The sequence below is a fragment of the Ursus americanus genome, chromosome 6, assembly GCF_024610735.1.
Source record: "Ursus americanus isolate L20-20 chromosome 6, mUrsAme1.1.p, whole genome shotgun sequence".
Taxonomy (NCBI): domain Eukaryota; kingdom Metazoa; phylum Chordata; class Mammalia; order Carnivora; family Ursidae; genus Ursus; species Ursus americanus.
This window is the reverse complement of record NC_142132.1, coordinates 43248075-43269815: the sequence shown is the minus strand read 5'-3', so window position 1 is coordinate 43269815 and position 21741 is coordinate 43248075. Positions and strand designations below refer to the sequence as shown.

The following is a 21741-nucleotide window of genomic DNA, read 5'->3' as shown; positions in this document are numbered from 1 at the left end:
AGCTAAAAACTGGAAAAACCAAAATGTCCTTCAGTGAGTACATGGATACACAAACTGGTACATCTATGCAGTGGAATACCACTCAGCAATAAAAAGTAATGAATTATTGATATATTCAGTGACTTAGGTGAATTTTTTTAAAAGATTTTATTTATTTATTTGTGAGAGACAGAGAGAGAGAGGGAGACCACAACCAGGGGGAGCAGGAGGCAGAGGGAGAAGCAGGCTACCCACTGAGCAAGGAGCCTGACGCAGAACTTGAACTCAGGACCCTGGGATCATGACTTGAGCCAAAGGCAGACGCTTAACCAACTGAGCCACCGAGGTGCCCTGATTTAGGTGAATCTTAAAGGGAGTCTGTTGAGTGTAAGAAGCCAGTCTGAAAGGGTTACAAACTGTATGATTCCATTTATATGACAGTCTTGAAAAACAAAACTGTAGTGATGGAGAACAGAGGATTGTTTGTTGGGGATATGGGTGGGTGGCAGGTGTAAATATAACTGGGTAGTACAAGGGAGATTTTTCAGTTGAAGATACTATTTGTGTCCTAATTGTATTGGTGTTTACACAAATTAATATGTATTTTAAATTTCATAAACTATGTACCATAAGAAAAAATTAATTTTACTGCATGATAATTATAGCAGATAGTGATAGTGCTATTCATTTCTCAAAAACTTGGAGGCTTTCTCCAGTTTATTAGTTAAGGAGGGATTCATGGAAGGAAGAAGTGGCCCACCATCTCATAGCTTGCTCTGTTTGAATGGAAAGGTATTCTCAGAAGTCAAGGAAATCCTGTGATGATTCTGCTAATATGTATTCAGAGTTTTAATTCCAGTGAGTCTTGTGGGAAGCCTCTGGGAGCCAGAATATACAGACTTAGGTTTTCTTTGTCGTACTCCCAGCTAATGGTCTTATTAGATGGTCTCCCAACTAAAACAGATATATGTGAATATTGGCTCTCAGTAAGTACAGGCTTGCCAGTTAGAGGAGCCTGGCGTAACAAACATGGGAACAGAAACTCTTTCCCATGTTAACCAGTCTCCATGCTACATGTTTTTCTTTCTTTCTATAATAATACAGCTCCTAACCTGTACAGATGACAGATTTCTAAGCTGGTGAAGAAAAATTACAGTAGATCAATTTTTTTTTCTTTCTCTCTTTGCCTGGTTCCTTACTGAAAAGTCTCAGTAATATCTCTGATATAACTCTGAGAAACATAGACCTCCTATAAAGATGAATAGGGGAAAATTGTCTAAAACAGATGTTAGAATCCAGTCTTCAACTCTGCACTGTCTCTTTTGTGAAACTCCTTATTCAGCATCTTTTATCTGTCATCTGTGGTGCTGACTCCCACATATCAAATCTCTTTGCCCAACTCTACACTCATATATTGTCATCTGCTGAACATGTCTTCTCAAGATGCAGCAAGCATGTCAAAATTACCAGGTTCTAAAATTAGATATTAAATCTTTTATCTCCTACCAGATTTGATTTTCCTTTTTTTATACTTTATTTCAATGAGTAGGAATTATCCATTTGTTTCTTAAGCCAGGAACCAAGGAGTTATTCATGGCTCCTTCCTTACTTCTCAGCGAGTTTTGGTTCTATAGATCCTAACTCCTCAGTATGTTTCATAACTGCTTATTCTTCATTCTCACTGACACTGATGAATGTCAGGCCACCATCATATGTCACATGGATTCTGCAGTATCCGCAAAACTGCTTTTTCTTCCCTACTTAAATTCATTTTGTACACAGCAGCCAGGATAATGTTTCTTTAATGTGAATCTCAATTTACCACTTGTGAAAACTCATCAGTCATACCCCTTTCATTGACATAAAGTCCAAACTACTTAATATGGCCTAAATAGTTGTTCATGATGTAGATCTACTTCTCTGTTTTTTCCTGTTATACTCTGTTTGAGTGGTGTATTAGTCACCAAGGGCTACAATAAGAAAATACTGTAGACTGAGTGGCTTAAACAACAGACATTTATTTCACAGTTTTGGAGGCTAGAAGTCCAAGATCAAGGTGTTGGCAAATTCATTTCCTGGTGAAGACCCTCTTCCTAGCTTGCAGACAGCCACCTTCTAACTATATACTCACGTGGTTGGGAGAGGGAGGGAGTGTATGCTCTGGTTTCTTTCCCTTCTTATAAAGACACTAATCCCATTAGGGGATTCCCACCCTCATGACGCTGTTTAAAACTATAATTACCTCCTGAAGAACCCAGCTCCGCATACCCTCATATTGTGGGCTAGGGCTTCAATATAAGAACTTTGGGAAAATACAGACACTCAGTCCTTAACAAGTATTAATGAACTACTTGGAATTATTTGCATTGAGCAGGTCAGCAGACTGTGTCATATAAGCTACATGTGGACAACCACCTGGTTTTTCACAGGCTGAAAAATGTTTTTTACATTTTAGGTGGTTACATTTCAAATGGTTATATATGTACCTATATAATATACTGATTTTGTCTGTGGGCCTGCAAAATCTAAGTATTTACTTTTTGTCATTTAAAAATAAATTTGCTAACACTTAGAATAGATTATGCTTTTTGATTCCTTGTCCTTAGCATACTGTTTATGCAGAAGGTATTCCCCTCTTCCATGTTCTAGAGGCCCCCATATTTGCTTGTCCTTTAGATTTTCTCTGACTTGACTTTGTTTTAGGTTTTCGTTGACATTCCAAGACTTAGATATCCATCCATTGTGCTTTCATGGTAGTTGAGCCATTACCATACTGTAAAGGAACTGTCTGTTTGAGGGAAGACAGGTAGCCTCGGAGGACTGTTGAAACTTTGTTAAATTAACATTTGTAAAGTAGAGCCCTGGAGTTTTGGATGGTGAACCCAAGTTCAGTAAAAGACCACAAGGGAAATTGAAATAGAGAAGTTTATTACTAACAGCTTCTAAAGGAAGTATTTGGCATGCCTGGAGGGGCCATAGAAGTGCAGGTAGGGAGAGTCACAGGACCTGGGGAATGTGACTTCATTAGGGTCGATGATTAGAGTGCTTTGGGATTCCTAAATTGGTCAGTTCAAACTGAAAAGAGCAGAGTTTTGATAAGCCCCACGTGGGATTATTTAAGGGGCGCACAAGGGGAAGGCCGCCTTCCTGGGAGGCAGGGTGATTATTGCTCACCAGGACTGTTGGGAAGTCATATCAGGAATTTACATTTGCTTGTGATGCTGGGACTATTATGTAGGGCATGAACTCATGGGAGGGGCTAGTTTCAGTTCAAGTCCCCTGCAGGTGCCTTGTCCACACAAAATGGATGCCAAAGCAGTGATATAGAGTAGTTTAGCTAAACTCTTGACAAAGACGTGGGTATATCTTGTGCCTTCCATATATTGGTTACTATATGTGCAGAGTTATTGAGAGTGTGTCTTTCTGGGGCGCCTGGGTGGCTCAGTCGTTAAGCATCTGCCTTCGGCTCAGGGCGTGATCCCGGCGTTATGATATCGAGCCCAGCATCAAGTTCCTCCACTGGGAGCCTGCTTCTTCCTCTCCCCCTCCCCCTGCTTGTGTTCCCTCTCTCTGGCTGTCTCTCTCTGTCAAATAAATAAATAAAATCTTAAAAAAAAAAAAAAAGAGAGAGTGTGTCTTTCAGTTGCCATGTGGAGGGACAGGGTCAACTTCCCTCTCCCCAAATTTGTTTAGATGTCAAGACTGTATACTAAGAGGGTATGAAATGATTTATTACTCACATAATGATGCTTTCTGGGGAGAGCAGGGCAGGTACCCAAAGTGGCTCAGGATAGTTTGAGTGAAGTTAAGAGGGGCAGATAGCTCTGATTTTTAGTGTGGTTAAGGGATGTGTCAGGTTGATGGGTTCCCACACTCAGGCTAGGATTCTGTGGTTTGAACTTCTCTGCTGATGCCAAGAAGGGTAGACTTTTTCCAGCATGAAGTTTTGCATATTATAAAAGCTTACTACAGAAAAATAAAAAAGAATATAAAGAGCATAAGTACGTTTTACCTCACATATTGGAAAATTGTAATAATCCTTTGGCTTATCACCATCCTGATGTATTTTTCAGCATTAAAGATGAAGTCATATTTTACATATGCAGTCTTGTTTCCCCTACCCCCATGCTACAGACCATCTTCCCATGTGACTAGATAAATTTATGAAACATATGCAATGATTTATTGGTGAGTGTTAAGTTTGAGGCATAAATATGGATGTTTTCCCCTCCCTCCCTTCCTTCCTGTAACTACTGATAACTGTGTTCCCCTTCCTTTTCCACTGGGCTTTTTTAGTACCTTCTAAGAGGGATATCATAATTATTCTGTTACTTTGACATTCGTTAGAACAGGCTCATTCTCATTCTTTAAGATTAATTTTTTAAACCTTTCATTATAAAATGAAACCTACAGAAAATGACACAAAACAAATGTAGGGTTTAGTTAGTCATTAAAAGTTGAACATCTTTTTGGCAGTGGTGGCAGTGCGGCTTTTCCTGATTGGTGTGTCTCAGCAAACCAAGGCCTGTTCTAGATTTAGAAAATGAGGTTCTCGGGGCGCCTGGGTGGCACAGCGGTTAAGCGTCTGCCTTCGGCTCAGGGCGTGATCCTGGCGTTGTGGGATCGAGCCCCACATCAGGCTCCTCCGCTATGGGCCTGCTTCTTCCTCTCCCACTCCCCCTGCTTGTGTTCCCTCTCTCGCTGGCTGTCTCTATCTCTGTCGAATAAATAAATAAAATCTTTAAAAAAAAAAAAAAAAAAAGAAAATGAGGTTCTCTATTGCCTTTGATTCTTTGCTGCATCCTTATTTATCAGAGCTGGCTTGGGGCACCCAACATTAATTTGTTTCACACATACTTATATATACACAGACAGCTAAATGTTTTTGTAGGAGATATGGTTTTTTTTTTTTAGTAAAAGTACATAAGTCAATGCTTAATGCAGAAAATGAGAAAATGCAAGTACTCTAACAAAAACAAAAGAAAACAAAGAAAAAGAAAAACTCCATAACCTATGTTTTGGCTTCCTTTCAGCTTTTTTCTTTGCATGTTATACAGTGTTATTGTTTTTTTTTTTTTTCATAAAATGGATAATTCTGTACATTCTGTTTTATAGACCTAGTTTTTTAAAATTAATATCTAGGCCTTTTCAGTGGAAAAATGTATTTTTTCATTTAAGATTAAAAACATTTTGTGTTAACACCAATACTTTGTACTTATATTCAGGAACATAGGGTTTTAATTTCATTGTTTTTTACATCCTTATTTTCTTTTTTTAAATATGAGAATCCATTTTTCAACAAACACCAATATAACTGTTTTTATTTATACCCATGTATGCCCAACCAGGATAATGACACCAGTACTACTGTCCATAATGTAACTACTGAAAATAGTTTGAAATTTTTTCCTCATATAGTTTCTCTCTGAGTATAATGCCATCAACTTAATACACAGTTAGACTCATTTATTTTAATTTCCTTTTGACTTATAGGGACTCATCAAAACATCTGTAAGAGCAAAAGATTAGAAACAACCCAGTCTGTTTTTTCCCCAGTTGACATCTTTCCATGTCTGTAAATATATTTTCATTATTATTTTTTAAGAAAACATAATATTCTCTTGTATGACTGTGTCATACTTTGTGTTTAGCCATTTTTCTGTTTTTGGGCATTTCTACTTTTTTGCCATTCTAAATAATGCTGCAGTAACCATACTTAACACATAGATTTTTTTGCATTTGTCTGAGGGCTAAAAAGACAAAGGAAAAACTTGTCTTTTTAAAAAAGGTTTTAGTTAAATATTGACAAATTGGCTTTCAGAAAGTTTATGGATCTAATCCTATCTGGAATATTAATGAATACTAGATTATTTTCAATTGTGGTAAATCAATATTGGTGTTAGCATTTTTTCCTACATATTTATTGGCTGTTTATTTTTTATTTTGTGAATTGTCTATTACGGCCTTTGCCAGTTTTTTTCCATGTCCATCTTTTTTTTTTTTGCTTTTAGGAAGACTTATCTGTTAAGGACAGCAGATATTTCATGATGGAAAGCGGTTCTGTGAAATAATCCCTTTTTGTGTCAAGGTTAAATAATTATCCAGAGGTGTTTTTGTTTGTTTGTTTCTGCTTTTTCAGAAACAATTATTCCATTTGCTTTTAGTCCTCAGTGCATTGTGGAAGGAAGGCCAACAACACAAAATTGGAAAGCTTTGGGTGGAATACCCAACATAGGAAACAAATTCTAATTTTATTCATATCATCTGTAATAAAGTAGACATCCCCCATCTATAAGAGTTTTTCAAGTCCATAATCTCTAAATTGTTTAAAAATTTGTGGATTTTTAAATCTTTTTATTTATATATACTAATGAAAGGTCTTGCAGTATTGAATCAGTTCTTGGATTGGAAGGATCCTTTAGTGGGCTACAGGTCAAACTGAGTTCCTGACTTTAAACTAGTTTTTATTTTGCTAGTTAGTCTTCAGAATACGAGTCTTTGAAAGCAAAACATTACTTTTCTCAGGATAGGTGAGAGCTGGCAGAGTTGCAAATAGAACCCAGGAGTGGCTGCTTATACCAGTTTGACTAGTCCAGTACTATTTGTCTTTTATAGAAAAAACAAATTAAGGCAAACCAAGCCAGGATAGTAGTGGTGCTGAAGGTAAGAGTAGGTGGGTTTGGCACAAGAAAGGAAATGGAATAATCATGTAGTTAAATGCTTTTGTTATTTTACATGAGTGGTCCAATAATAAACACAACATCTCACACCAAATATGAGTAAGTTTTGGGAGATTCTTTACCAGCTTTGATTATTCATGTTATCAAGGAAATTGGTAAAAGCACGGACTCAGGAGGTAGACCTTTTGTGTTTACATCCTATTTTGGCTCTCTGTACATTAATTTCTAGTAATTGTACTAACCATTAAATCATAGGATTATTTTGAAGATTAAATAAACGAATTAATATTTGTAAAGTACTTAGAACAATATCTTACAGAGAGTGAGCATTGTGTAAGTTTTTAAAAATGAATTAAAAATTTCTTGGTGGGAGGAAGAGTAGGAGAAGAATGTTACAGATAGTTTAACAAGTAAACTGAATCTTTTTTATTAAAAAATTTTATCTAAAAATTTATTTTTATAACATAAACATTGAGTAAATTCAGACTATCATAGAGTGATGTTTTTAAAACTAATGATTACATACATTTTTTGAGGTAGGTTATAGCATTTTTTACTGCTTTTGTTCACAGGATATTCTGAATAATCTTGAATCATGTGACCTTGAGGACGATGACCTTATGCTTGATGTGGATTTGCCTGAGGATGCTCCTCTTGAAAATGGTAAGTGAGGGGCGCCTGGGTGGCGCAGCGGTTAAGCGTCTGCCTTTGGCTCAGGGCATGATCCCGGCGTTATGGGATCGAGCCCCACGTGGGATCGAGCCCCTCGTGGGATCGAGCCCCACATCAGGCTCCTCTGCTATGAGCCTGCTTCTTCCTCTCCCACTCCCCCTGCTTGTGTTCCCTCTCTCGCTGGCTGTCCCTATCTCTGTCAAATAAATAAATAAAATCTTTTTTTTTTTAAATAAATAAAAAAATAAAATGGTAAGCGAGGACAACTTTGAGACTCCAGAGGCATATATCATTGAGCTGCTTGTCTAGGACCAATTTAATACTTGTTATTTACAAACTTCCTAGTCTCAATGGAGGAAGTCTTGTCAGACTGAGAATCATTCTTAAGTGATATTAAACAGATTCATTTGCAAACTTATTTAAATGTTTAAAACCTTGATTTTGTAGGCCTTAGATATAATTTTGTGTGATCCAATAAAATTGTATATCTCTATTACAAAAAATCCTAATAGATAGGATTTGTCCTTTTTGTCCTTGTGTATATATCCAGCTTTTCTTCCCTTTGTTTCATTTTGATTCTAAGAAGAAATAATTTGGGGAAACAGATATCATTTGGCTTGTGAAACATCAGTAAAACTCATTAAGTTTTACTTCTGATAAATAAGTTTTACTAAGGATGAATATTATTTTTAAAACATCAATTCTGAAAATTTTAAAAAGATTAATTCTAGGAAAATGGTGACCTCCTGAATGAATCATTCCACTTTTTTTTTTACTCCCACATCCAATCTCTCTTCCTCTTTGGATCCCAGTAACTGCTGGAGTAGAGATTTAGACAATCCGTATGCAAGAGGGACCTAGGTACTCTTGCCCCCACTGACTTAATATTTGTAGGATTTTCTATCTTAAGGACTGATCCAGAATCAGAGACCAGCCTAAAAAAGCCCCTGGGGCAAGGGTTGAAATGAGAATCCTCTGGGAAGAGGAATGGCTCCAGAAGATCTGTGGATTCCCTGTCAGTGAACATTTGCCTGGTCTCTCGGGCCTCTCAGCGGCAAGGTGGTGAAGTCCTTTTTATACATGATTTTAGAAAAATTCAGGGATATTTCGGAGAGGGCAGGTATTTGTTCTAGTGCTATTGAGGGTACTAGGAGCTCACCTTTGTCACTTTTTTTCCCCTCCGTGCTGCCAGGATGCTGTGTAACAATCTCAGAATCTCAGTGGCTTTCAAAATAAATATATATTTTCCTTATTCATGGATTTATAGATTAGCTGGAACAGCTCAGGCTGTGGGATCAAGTTCAGGTCTGCTCCTTGTTTCTTCATTTTGAGACCAGGATTACCTGGAGCAGGTTGCTGTCATGGCAGATGGCAGAAGGACAACAGGCTGAACAGAAACATGCATATAATATCTCTTAGGGTCTTGACTTAGAACCAACACACTGTTACTTCTGCCCACATTCTGATGGCCAAAGCAAGTTATATGGCCAAGCCTAATACCAGTGGGACTGGAAAGTGTATTCTGTTTGCAGTGAGAAACGCTGTGGCAAAGGACACTAAATATATAAGTCTACTAAAGGAGAGAGTGAAGAGCTGAGAACAATATCTACTTTACCACAGGGGTAGAGACTGTAGCACTTTCTCATGGTTCTTCTGTCACCTGGGATACTCTGGCAACCAGAGCTGAGTTCCAGTCAACTGAGAAAGAAAAAGCACAGCCAACATTCAGGAAGAATAGGGAAAAACAACAGAACTCCCAGGATTAGAGTGGCCCAAGGTATAATAGTGAAAGCACTTAATGAAATACAGTTGCAGCACAGTGCTTTCTGGATTTCCTAACAGAACAGTTCAGTAGATGACAGAAAGCATAGCGGCTGTTGAAATCCAAATTAGTGGCCTGGAAGAACAAGTGGAAAAATATTGTAGAACACAGAGGGAAAACATAACCATGGCCAGTTATGGGGGGAAATGAGATGTTGATCTAAGAGATTTCATGTGAAGTTTTAAGGGCTGGTAGTAAGGAGTGAGGGAAATACTTCCTTGGAATAAATCACATCCTAGATAATGCATTTTACTTTGACAGATTTTAACTTCTCTTTGGAAACTTTATACCCTTTCTGAGCTAAAGGAATCGGTATTAGAGCCTGCCTCATCTTTACAGGACAACAAAAAGTTAACCTCATGTTACATAAAATTGGAATCATAGGAAATTTAAAGTCTTTGAGATCTTGGCTGGGGACTTGTGAAAAGTAGGAGGGACCCCTGAGGTATAACATCTCACATATATTGTAGATTTTCCTCGGAGAAGGCAAACAGGTATTGACTGTTTTCAGCTAACTGAACACTGAAGAAAGCAGAACATAAGTCTAAAATATGTAGCTTTCCGAGGCACCAAACATAAAATAGTATTCAGGTTTGGTACTACTGGGGAGTAAGGAATGACTGTTCTCTTTATAGCTCTGAGGTCCTGGATAACTATACCCCCCATTGAGTTTTTTTTGATTGGGAGGATAGGAATGTTACAAGGACTGGTACTAAGTTTAAAGGAGTCTTCTAATATACTTTTGACTATTGATTTTCATTCTCTTTAGCTTCTGGTTTTGGTGGCTATTATACGAATTTGGGTAGAGTTTTAAATGGGTCACTCTGAAGCTTGGTGTGTTCAGCATTGCTAATTCTGCCAATATCAGTGGATTTTTTACCAATAAGAAGTCTGAGACCTTGTTGAGATCTTAAGTTTGGGTTTGACTTTGGACACAAGCTTGTTATGACTTCGTTATGAATAAGGGATCTTCTGGGATTTCAAGGAGGTGGCCACGAAGATGTTCATCTGGCAATTACATTTGTGTAGTAAATCATGACCTATTAGGTAGCATATGTGATAACACAAAGGAGGAACGAATGTTTGTTGGTCAGGTGTTTCTTGGGTTGTTATGGTGTAGGATTTGGGAATTGAGAGTTTTTGGAAATATTCATAACTGAGTTGTTTGGTGACACTGAGGGGGAGATTATATAACAATAGTAGGGTTTAGGGTTGATATCGTAGTGCCTGTAGCAATAAAACATTTGCAAGATTTTCTTTTAATATTTAGAGAAAATTATCTTTTGAGTGCAAGGATAAAACTGGAAATTGAGTACTTGATCTCCCCTTCAGAACACTTTGATTAATCACCTACTTTATTTTTTCTTTTATGTCTTAGGCAATGCAGGACTCTTGTTTTTCCAGTGCCCTGCTGTTGTAAGTGCACTAAGAGACCTCTTCCTCTAGTGTTTACCTGGCTGTGGTGGAGGCATCTAGTTGTGATATGTGAAGGACGTCATTTTATTCTGAGTTGTATTCTGCTTTTTTCTAAGGCTCTTTCCAAGTATTAGAAGTCTGACAATGAGGCTATGTTTATCCTATTTCTACTTGAAAATCTTTTACAGAACGTGAGAAGAGAGATTGATCACATCTCTTTCAGAATCTACCTCTGAATGCTATGTAAAGGTGTGAGTCTACTCTTGAAGTCTGCAGTGGATTTATCCTTTCTTTCCTTACGGAACTGAATCAGAGCTCGATCTGCATTCATAGAGAAGACTTTGTTGACAGCCTCTGAAAGTCCTTTTCTAACCTCTTCTAGTTTCCTGTGCAGTTGATGGACTTCAGTATGTACTACCCCAAAATAGGGCACCTTGGCATATTGAATAGCTTAAGCTCAAGGAGTTTGAGAAAGTGGCAGAAGCAGGAAAGTCACTTTGACCTCCTCCTGACCTCACCCTCCTTCCCTGAAACAGGTCCTAAAACCCTCATGTGAGAGGTACCCTCCCCATACCTAGAGGAAAGGCACATTCTTATTTCCAAGACAAAGAGACTCCCAAGAAGAATCCTAAAAAAATAGGGCTTGCTAAGTTTCCCTCAGTTTACTACAGTTACCTCATACTCCTTAACCTGTCATATTCCTCCACAAGTGACCACTTTTTATCAAAACTAGCATAAAAATACACAGGTCTAACTGTTTCTTTGGGTCTTTATTTCCTTGTGAAGGTTCCCATGTCACATATCATATTAAATAAATTTGTATGCTTTCCGTCTGTTAATCTGTCTTGTCAGTTTAATTTTCTGACCCTACAAGGGTCAAGAAAAAAACTCTTTCCTCTTCTACACAACCAGTCATGGGTTCTTAAGTTACATGACCTTCAGATTCTTCACACTGTGCCTTTTCCATTTTATTTTTTGCACCTGGGGTTCCCTCTAATATATGAACTAATGGATAATAGATCTCGAGATTCTGGATTACCAATTCCTATATCTATTCTAAATTCCTCTGCAGATTTCTCCCAGTCTTATTTAGATCTTAGAAAACATGCAGCCATGACTCTCAGCTTTTAGAATGAGACCAGGTCTTAAAAATCAGTCTTACAGGGTATTCCCGCTTCAGAAGGAGGTTTAACTTTAAGAGATCAAGTGAGCCTTTGAGGTTTCTGGCCAGCTTCAGAGTAGGGAAACAGGTCAAGGGACAGATGGGGCAGAGCAAAATCGAGGAGTGTAGAATGAGGGAAGAAGAATAAAGAGAGAAAGTACTTCAGTTTTTAGTTGTGATTAGGAAGGATCTGAAAGACAAAATTGTTTTAATTCTTTTACATTTTTTTCCTTTTACCTTTGTCAAGGACTCTCTTAAGGAAACAGTTTTGGGTCTGAATTACTTTTGGCAGACTACTGAGTATTTGATATTTGCTCCTTTTTTGTTCTAAAGTGTCTCTCAAATGAACTGTTCAGATTGTATAAAAAACACAGTTGTATTCCTTTATTCTCTTGCTCTGGAACATCTAATGGTCACTCATTGCCTACAGATTAAAGCCTGGCATTTGGGGGTGCCTGGGTGGCTCAGTCGTTAAGTGTCTGCCTTCAGCTCAGGGCGTGATCCCTGTGTTCTGGGATCGAGCCCCACATCAGGCTCCTCCGCTGGGAGCCTGCTTCCTCTTCCATTCCCCCTGCTTGTGTTCCCTCTCTCACCGACTATCTCTCTCTCTCTGTCAAATAAATAAATAAAATCTTAAAAAAAAAAAAGCCTGGCATTTGGCATATTTATAGTTTAATCCTGAGGTTTATGATGTTTCCATAGTGTATACCTTGTTACATGTGCTATTTCATCTACTCCTTCTGTTTTTAAACGTTTCTCTGTTGAAAAAGATGTCTTCTGGGGCGCCTGGGTGGGCAGTTGGTTAAGTTCAGCTCAGGTCATGATCCCTGGGTCCTTGGATCAAGCCCCACATCAGGCTCCCTGCTCAGCACGGAGTCTGCTCCTCCCTCTCCCTCTGCCCCTCCCCCCACCTCTTACTCACTTGCTGTCTCTCTCTCTCTCTCAAATAAATAAATAAAATCTTTAAAAAAAAAAGAAAGAAAGATATCTTTCTAATTACTTCCTGAATCCCATACCACCAAGTTATGGTTCCTATTAAATTGTACTTTGTGTTATATTTCCTAAGGCCACATTTTTGCTTTTTATTGAGGTATAGTCATATGAGTTCTATAGTATTGTCCTTGATCAGTTTCCAGTTACTGTATTTTCTTCTGGAAATTTATCTTTCTTTTTCAGTGCTAATTGTGCTTAGCAATAACAATGTTCATGATATATTTTTTTAGATGAACTTTTCTACTTTCAAACCAAATATTAGTTCAAAGCTTTTGTGATCAGATTGTAAAACCTCCTGCAAAGCTCATTCTTTCTAGGCTTTGTAATGTTTAATTTCTTCCTGTCATCTCCGTAGCCAATTGTTATTCACAGGTGGAAATACTACCTGTGTCATCCATTACCTTCCTATGACTTTAAATAATCAGAGAAATAATCTAGGTTACTTTTGGTATTATATTTTGTTCCTTTATCAAATCAGAAGAAATGAGTGTGATGAGTGGTAGATCTAGGCATCCCATGTCCCATACCTTTCAGTTAGCTATCTGTATTAGATCCTTTTTCCCTTTCCAGAGAATAAAGGTCCTGATATTATCTGTGTCTCCTGCTTACAGTAAAAGAACTAAAACCTGCTGCCTTTTACTTTTGGACCTGGCAACCTCTTTCACAGGGCCTTTCTTTATTTTCTAGTCCTAAATGCATAGTTAGGGTGAAATGGTGTGTAGAGAGCTGTGATCAACACACTGGGTTAAAATTTTTCAAACCAGGATATGTTTTGGTTTGCCTCATCATGCCCTATGGTATTTCATGTTCAGAGGGATTTATTTCCTTTCTTAGTCTTCTTTGTCCATTCCATCATTGGCTATGGAAACGGTTTTGATTTATCTCCATCTTGTAATTTTGTTTGCTTTCCATTTTCTTTTCTCTATTATTTCTTTCATTCTGTCAGAGAACCCCCTAATCTTATCTAAGAAACCACCACTAATGTTATTTCACATTATCTTCTTAGTAACATTTTAAATTATATAAATATATGTTTGGTGGGTGCCTCAGATAGGAGTATAGTTAACCCTTGAGCAACACAGGTTTGAAATATGTGGGTTCATTTATATGTGGGGTTTTTCAACAAATAAAGGAGAGTGTTGTAAATGTGTTTATTTTCCTTATGATTTTCTTAACATTTTTTTTGATACAGTGCAGTACTGTAAATGCATTTTTTCTTATTTTCTTATTTACATTTTATTTTATCTAGCTTACTTTGTTGTAAGAATACAGTGTATAGTACATATAATGTACAAAATATGTGTTAAATGACTATGTTATTGGTAAGGCTTCCAGTCAACAGTAGGCTGTTAGTAGTTAAGTTTTTGGGGAGTCAAAAGTTATACAGGGATTTTTGACTATGCAGGGGGTCCCTACCTCTAATACCCACATTGTTCAAAGGTCAACTATGTAAGAAGAATCCTTTAAGAGTCTTGGAGCAGTCATTTATCTGAGAATTTAGGCCCCTCTATCTCAGTGTCTATCAATAGTCTTTTGTGGTAATGGCAAATGTTTGTTTCCACTGTTTATTTGCCATTGTGCCTGTGGTTGAGTTCTTGTTTCAATAAAAGTGCTTTAATCTGTAGCCTCTCTGTAGTTATCAACAGCCTCTTTAGCAAAAACAAAAGTGGCACATCAATTTTATGCACTTTAATATCCCACAGTATTTAACCCCATCTCCTGGCCTGTTTGCCTGGTTCATTTGCTTATTGTTACTCCATATGCCCTGTGTCAATGATATCCTAATTACATATGACAGAATTTCTTGTTTGGGGAGTGAGTGGAATTTTACTTGCCTGAATTAATGAATTCAGATAAAAGTAGATACAGATTATCTCTAGCTATATAGAATTGCTTGAACTAAAGTGACATTTAAATGCCATGTTGAAATACTTCATGAGCTTAACTGAGTCTCTGAGTGTAATACAAATGTGAATTAAAATCAGTTTTAAGCCTTTTTAGGATATTTTAAATTTATTTTTCTATTCTGATCTCATCTTCTGAGATGAGAAAAAAATCTTTATTTTTTTCATTATAATGGTCACCATGCCTTTATTTATCTAACAGTCAGGTTTTCTGTAATTGAACTTAAAAAAAATAGATTAAGAATATATTATAATTTATCTCAATAAAATGACAAGAAATTGAAATAATTTCAAATGTAAGGCTTCTTTTAAAAAATCTTCCTTTAAATTTTTTTTAACTTTAAAATGTATAGTTTTTTCCCCACAATTGATTTCTCTAAAGGTTATGAACAAAATTTCAAAGTATTTTAAAAAGCTATACAAAACGATTATGTATTTAGAAGAAATATGTTACAGTGAGTTTAGTGTATATGAGAATTGGACATCTGTACTTTATTTTAACTACTTTTTTGAAGTGGGGAAGTTTGTTTTTATGTGGTGTACTGTAATGAAATACTTTCCATATTTCAAATTCAAGTTTTAGGTTAGGTGAAAGTAAACGTTTAAATAATGAATTTTTGAAAATTAGGGAATACATTGGTTTCTACAGCTTCTTTATCAAGGAATTCTAAGCATTCCGGATTTGAACTTTCTCATGTAATAATTCTCAGACTAGAGAAACCTTTTCTGTCCCTGGCTTGAGTTAGTGTTCAGTTGTATTTTTAGTAACAGTCCTAACTCAGTAGCTATGTAACCACTGAGCGAAGATGGAGTCACAGGGTAAACTGGGCTTGCTTCCCACAGGGAGGGCTGGGAGTTGAGCAGGAAGGAAGGCCTGTTTGTCAGTGCCTTGTATGCAACTATGTCTGAGTAGGCAGCCGGCGACACAATGTCTCCCTTGTACAAAGTAACTCTCTTAGTGAGTGCTCAGATATGTGAGGAAAAAGTGTTTGGGTAAGTGAAGGAGAAGCTTGGGGTGTTTCAAGGAGATTCTTCTTGTGTTTTTGTGGCATTTGGATTTCAGGGAGTGTACCGTTTGTTGCTGCAAAGTACTGGCTTTGTTTTCAGTGGCATTTTAGACTTTTTGAACAAGCTCTACCGTAGACAGAGTGAAGCTTCTTACTTTCTAAACTGTGAGCTTAATTTAAAAAATATGATTTTTTGGTGATGAAAACTTATTTTGTGCTTCTTGAAATCGGTGAAAGCTAATTGTGGCATTTATTTTTGGGAATGAGTTCTCTACTAGACTTAAAATCTTCTACTTTTTTAAATCATTTTCATTCTGAAGTCAGAACCAGCTAGTGATAATGATGAAAACCACTAAAAACTGATTACTGGTGTTTAAAATGTATAATGTTGACAACAAGGATAATTTGCTTGTTTTAAAACACTGGGACTGTTGTTACTTAAGTGCCTGTGATATGAAAGTTTTATAATTTACTTCAATTTGAATACTATAAAGTTCAGTTTTCACCAAAAGAACTGGTTACTTTTCTTCTGGAAATTTTGATTTTGTGATTAGCTAATATAAATGGCTGGTATTTTTAGCATATCATTTTTATATTCTCAGCAGCATTTAATTATCAAGCTTAAGAGTTAACTTTTATAGAGTGTGTACATGTTAATAGTGTTTTGCTTTTGAATCTGTCTAGTGGAGTGTGACAATATGAACCGCTTTGACCGGTCAGACAGAAATGTTCGGCAGTCTCAGGAAGGATTTTGGAAAAGGCCACCCCAGAGGTGGAGTGGACAGGAGCATTACCACCTCAGCCATCCTGACCACTATCATCACCATGGAAAAAGTGACTTGAGCAGGTGAGTCTAATTTAGATTACATTTCCTATCTTTTGATTAATTTTGAATCCTAATATTCTCCTGCCCCCTCAAAACTATTTTTTAATTTGGTTTTTAGAGGCACCAAAAAATATTGCAAATTATGTGTGGTACTAATTGGAATAATTTGTCTAATTCTTTCCTTTCGGCCCAAATCCTTTTTCATTAGCTTTATCATAAATAAAAGTATTTTATTTATGTCTGCTATTTGGACTTCATGTTTTGTTATGATTTTCTAGTTTTCATTTGGGAATGATTATATGTTGTATTTGTTAAAGTTAATTATTTTAAAAATAATGTATGACATTAGTGCCAAGTGACTTATCTTCTTTGCTTATAGATAAAGTAAAAGTTTCTGAAGTACTATTAGAAACAGAAGATACTGTACAATACCAGAATTCTTTTCCTTTTTGAAGCATAGCATAGTTTTTAATTTCATAAGATCTTATGTATAATATGGCTCTGTAGTTGATCAAACCTGGGATCAATCTCTGGCCTGACACAAATTAGCTTTGTGAGCTTAAATAATTTTTTAAAACCCTCCCTACTTCAGTTTATCATCTGTAAAACATAGTTAATAATAGCTTTCTTTCAGTGTTCAAGGATGAGAGACAAAAGTGCTTGAGCAAGTATATGGCTTAGAGTAGGCACCCAGCGGTGGTAGTTATTATTAATATTTTTCCTTTTCACTTCCTCATCTCATTTCACTAGGGATTTGAGGTCATTTTGGGGCACAGTTACCATACAGATAATAAAATTGGATAAGGAAACAATGGAAGGAAAATGACCCCATATAGTTCTTGAAGTAAGAAAAAAATTTGGTTCTAAGAATCCTTGCAGCAAAAACAAAGAACAGACCTTGATCCATTACAAGATTTATCCTATAACACGAGATAAAGAATGTGTTTCTCCTGAATTGACTTGCTTTCATGAGACAGAAACTTGAAAGAAGCTGCTTTACATGAATTCTTAGAAGGGGAATACTTTGTGGTATAGTGGAACAGGTTTCAGCTTCCTAAAATAGAAATGATAAATTCCTTAAGTCCATTTTTTACCCGTGTTCTTCAGTGCAAGCTACAAAGAACTCTAGACTAGTGAGAAAAGGCAGTTCTGCAGTGGGTCACAAAATAATGAGGTTTAACTAAGAATCCTTCTGTTGGTATAATTTGATAAAAGGATAAAATGTAGAAGATCTAGAAGAATACATGGAGTATATATTTTTCCAGGCATTATTTTGGCTGTTGTTTTTTATAGCTGGGCTTTTGATAAACAATGGACATCAGAGAGTTGTTATTGTCAGGCAAGAATATGATGTAAAGATAGTCATAATTGCAAATAATAAAGATTATGCTTCCCTCCTCATTGATATTTGGTTTATAAGAAGGTAAATTTAAGGCCAACTTATGAAAATTTAGAAGGCTAACTAAAATGTGAACCATTGCTTATACTTCTGGTAAGATTTATTCATCCATTTAACAAATACTCATTGAGAACCTATGTGTTGAACCCTGTGCTAAATTCTCAATCTGGGATGTATTTGGAGATAGTGTGAGAGGTGATAGCTGTGGATTGGTAATGGCTTCTTAGAGCATTGTTCTGAGGATGCTAAAAACAATTATGTAATGCATGAGCTCAGTTGGAGTCATTACAGTTATTGGTTATGTAGAAGATTCATGTGCCTCTTCCATCCCATACAAAGTTGAGTAGTAAATACTTCTTGGATGTTGAGTCTGTGGGAGAGGCAGGTATATTGCAGTACAGTGATGATGGGTGCCTCAATTAAAGTGATTTATATAGGACTCCAGAAGTATGCAGCATCTGGTTTTTGTCTAAGGTAGTGGTGTGTAAAGGAAGTTGCTATTGAACTGGTAAGTGTGACTAGAGACTGCAGAGGAGTGGTTTCTATAGGAGAAGGATGAGTATTCAGATGGGAAAAAATAACATGTGCAAAACCATGTATCAGTACTGTGGCATTTTTAGAGAACTAAGTTTATAGTTGGATTGCTAGGTCATTTGGAGGAATGAATAGATGTGATCTCTAACAGCAAAACTTCCTATTTTAAGATAAAGAGTGGCAAATTTCAGCTTAAAATGAGATTATAAATCAGACTGTTCCAGATGGAATGAATTACCTGGATAGAGGTAGTAATCTCTGTCCCTGAGAATGATCAAGCTGAGACTGATTAGTCATCTTTCAGAAAGTTCAAGAACATTTTCCAAAAACCATATTCCTGGATGTTCATAGGTGTAGAGGAGCGATTATCTGATCAAATAAGTACAGGGATAAACAAATTAATGTTAAATGAGTTTTTTTAAAAGTGGACTTTGCATTGCCTTTAATACATAAATATAGTACTATGATTTTGCAAAATGTGGTAAAAGATAGGATATGTAGCCATTTCACAAAACACGTGACCGCAGATCACTTTTACACGGTGTGTTTTGAGGGACTAGTGATTTGTGGATCATCCACCCTGGTGATTCTCTGGGAGGAAAGAGATAGGCACCTTTTCTTGGGTGTTGCTAATTTGGCTCAATGCAGAACTTCCCAACGAGTGGGCACACTGGTTTGTCATGAATAGTTATAGGTTAACCATTTTATTGATCCCTTCAGCCTTTGAGGTGGCCATCTGGGTTTGGTATATCTAGATCCCCTGGAGCTAGTTATGAGGTTGGGTGGTACAGAGCGAAACCCCATTCAGGACAAGCCTTACTCTCCAGTACACCTTAAAACTATTCTTTTCTCTCCATGCCTTGATTTTAAAAAGTTTGGATGCACTAATCCCAACGCCTTTTTGACATTGCATGTGTAAAAGTATCTCTTCCTGTTCTATGACTTCTTGAGCGTTAAGTTCCCTTTCCTTTCTGTTCTTTAATTCCCATCATTGTCTTTTTTTTTTTTTAATTATAGGAATCTGTCTCATCCATAATTTAGGGGACTGGTAATTCAGAACCACTGAACAGTTTCCTTTTATTTTTATCATTATACTATGCTCTCTTTTCATCTGGCCTAACCTTTCACTCCTCTTTCTCCCGCAACCTCCTTCTTTCCCTATACTTTCCATTATGCTATATGGAATTCTCTCACATCCTAACAAACTCACTTTTTTTTACCTTTTTTTTTTTCTTACTCTTTGCCTACATTCTCCTGATTACAACTGAAATCTGTTTCCTAAATGTACTAATTCTCCAGTAGTATTTTTATATGAGGGATTCTTATTTTCCAGTCTCTCCAGTACTTTACTGTTTAGAGTTGGGGTCTTTGTCTTCACTTCTTATTTGCTTCTAATCAAAGTATTTTTCAGTCTCTTTCCTTTGAGACTTAGGGCATTTGGCTGTATCAAATCCTCCTTATTGGTCCCTACCCCTTGCTCACAAAAATCTTGACCCTTGGCTCATTTTCCCTGTTCATTATAAGCTTTGGTGCAATCCTGAATACCTCCAGTGCTCATGTATATGATTCATTTAACCTCCTAACTCCGTAGTTACTTAGGAGTCTCTGTATATGAACGAGGTCATGTCATCAGGGAATGGATATAGTTTTACACTTTTCTTTCCCACCTGGGTGCTTTTCATTTTTTTTCTCCTGCGTAATTCCTGTGGGTAGAACCTTTAATACAGCGTTGAACAGGAGTGGTGAGAGCAAACATTTGTGCCTTTCTCATATTAGGGGTAAAGCATGTAGTCTTTTACTGTTAAGTATGATGTTAGCTCTGCTTTTTCATAGGTAGTCTTTATCAGTTGAGGAAGTTCCCTTCTGTTCATATTTTGTTGAGTGTTTTTGTCATGAAAGTGTGTTGGAGTTTGTCAAATGCTATTTCTGTGACTATTGAGATAATCATTTTTTTTGCATTCATTCTCTTAATGTGGTATATGACATTGACTGATTAAAATATGTTGAATCAACCTTGGATTTCTTGGGTAGATAATACTTGGTCATGGTATATAATCCTTTTATATATTGCTAAATTCAATTTGCTAGTATTGTGCTGAGGATTTTTGTGTATATATTCATAATAAATACTGGTCTATAATTTTATTTTTTTGAGATGTCTTTGTGTGCTTTTGGTATTATGATCATATAGATTGAGTAGGAAAGTGTTTCTTTCATTTCTGTTTTTGGAAGAGCTTATAGAATTCACCAGTGCAATTATTTGGGCTTGGGCTTTTCTTTGTGGAAAGTTTTTTGATTACTAATTTAATCTCTGTAGATAGTTATCTACTGAGTTTTGTCAGTTTTTGGTATTGTTCAAGTCTTCTGTTTCCTTGCTAACCTTTTTCCTAGTTATATCCATTAATGAGGAGGAAGTATTAAAGTTTCCAACTACAGTTTATCTTGTAGTGAACATCTGATAGCAACACATTCTCTCAGTTTTTTTTTTAATATGGTGATGTTTTAATTTCTCTTTAATTTTTAAGACTCATTAATTTTTCTAGATATAGAATTCTTGGTTGACAGTCTTCCTTTTAACATTTTTGACCCCCGTGCTTTCTTATGAACAATCAGCTGTTAATCTTACTGAGTGTGTCTTCTAATGAGTCATATTTTTCCTGCTTTGTTCAGGATTCTCACTTTTTCTTTAGCTTTTGATAGTTTATTTTATGTGTTTCTTAATTTAATATATCTTGGAGTTTGTTGAGCTAATGACTAGACCACAATTTTTTTTAAATGCCTTGAACTAGTAAGTATCCCAGCCTTTGCCAAGGGGCTTTATATATGTATGTGTTTAGGGATACCTTCAGTAACCTTGTAAGCAGTTTGCAGCTCTGCCTTAGCCTTCATTTCCTCCTTGCTCAGAGACTCAAGGTCAGCCAAGGGTGAGAGGTGAAGGCCTTCCCAGGTATTTCCTTGGCATGCACACAGCCCTGCACAGCTGTATGGCCTTCTCTGTGTCCAAGAATATGCTGGGGCATTTCAAAGCCTCCTGTGGGCATCTCCTTCTTCAGGTTTTTCTTTTAAGTTTTGTGATCACCTCTTGTTTTGATCGCCCATCTGTGGCAGCTTGAAATTTTAAACAATTGCACTGATTTTTTTCAACAAATGCGCTAGAGATAAGGCTGTTCCCACTGAGAAACCTCAGAATTGGGTCAAATAAAACAACAACTGAGAATGGACCTTTTCTAGGGAGGTGCTAGTTAGATCAAATAGTAACTCTTTTCTGGAAATGGTGCTTTTCAAAGAATTCCAAACCCAGTTTACCATTCACTCCTCCCCCTAGTAATTACTGAATTTCACTGCTA

The 21741-nt window shown here is 36.6% G+C and overlaps 1 protein-coding gene across 5 annotated transcripts in view; it reads left to right on the top strand.

Annotated features, from left to right (window-relative positions):
• CCSER2 (coiled-coil serine rich protein 2) overlaps positions 1-21741 on the top strand; it is a 186406-nt gene that overhangs the window by 76007 nt on the left and 88658 nt on the right. For 4 of the 5 annotated variants that reach the window (XM_045783491.2, XM_045783492.2, XM_045783494.2 and 1 more), the window contains 2 exons: positions 7232-7322; positions 16320-16482. In XM_045783491.2, the coding sequence (XP_045639447.1) occupies positions 7232-7322; positions 16320-16482 (254 nt within the window). Of the gene's footprint in view, positions 1-7231; positions 7323-15462; positions 15622-16319; positions 16483-21741 lie in introns of those variants that run through there. The other variant, XM_045783495.2, reaches the window with a different exon arrangement.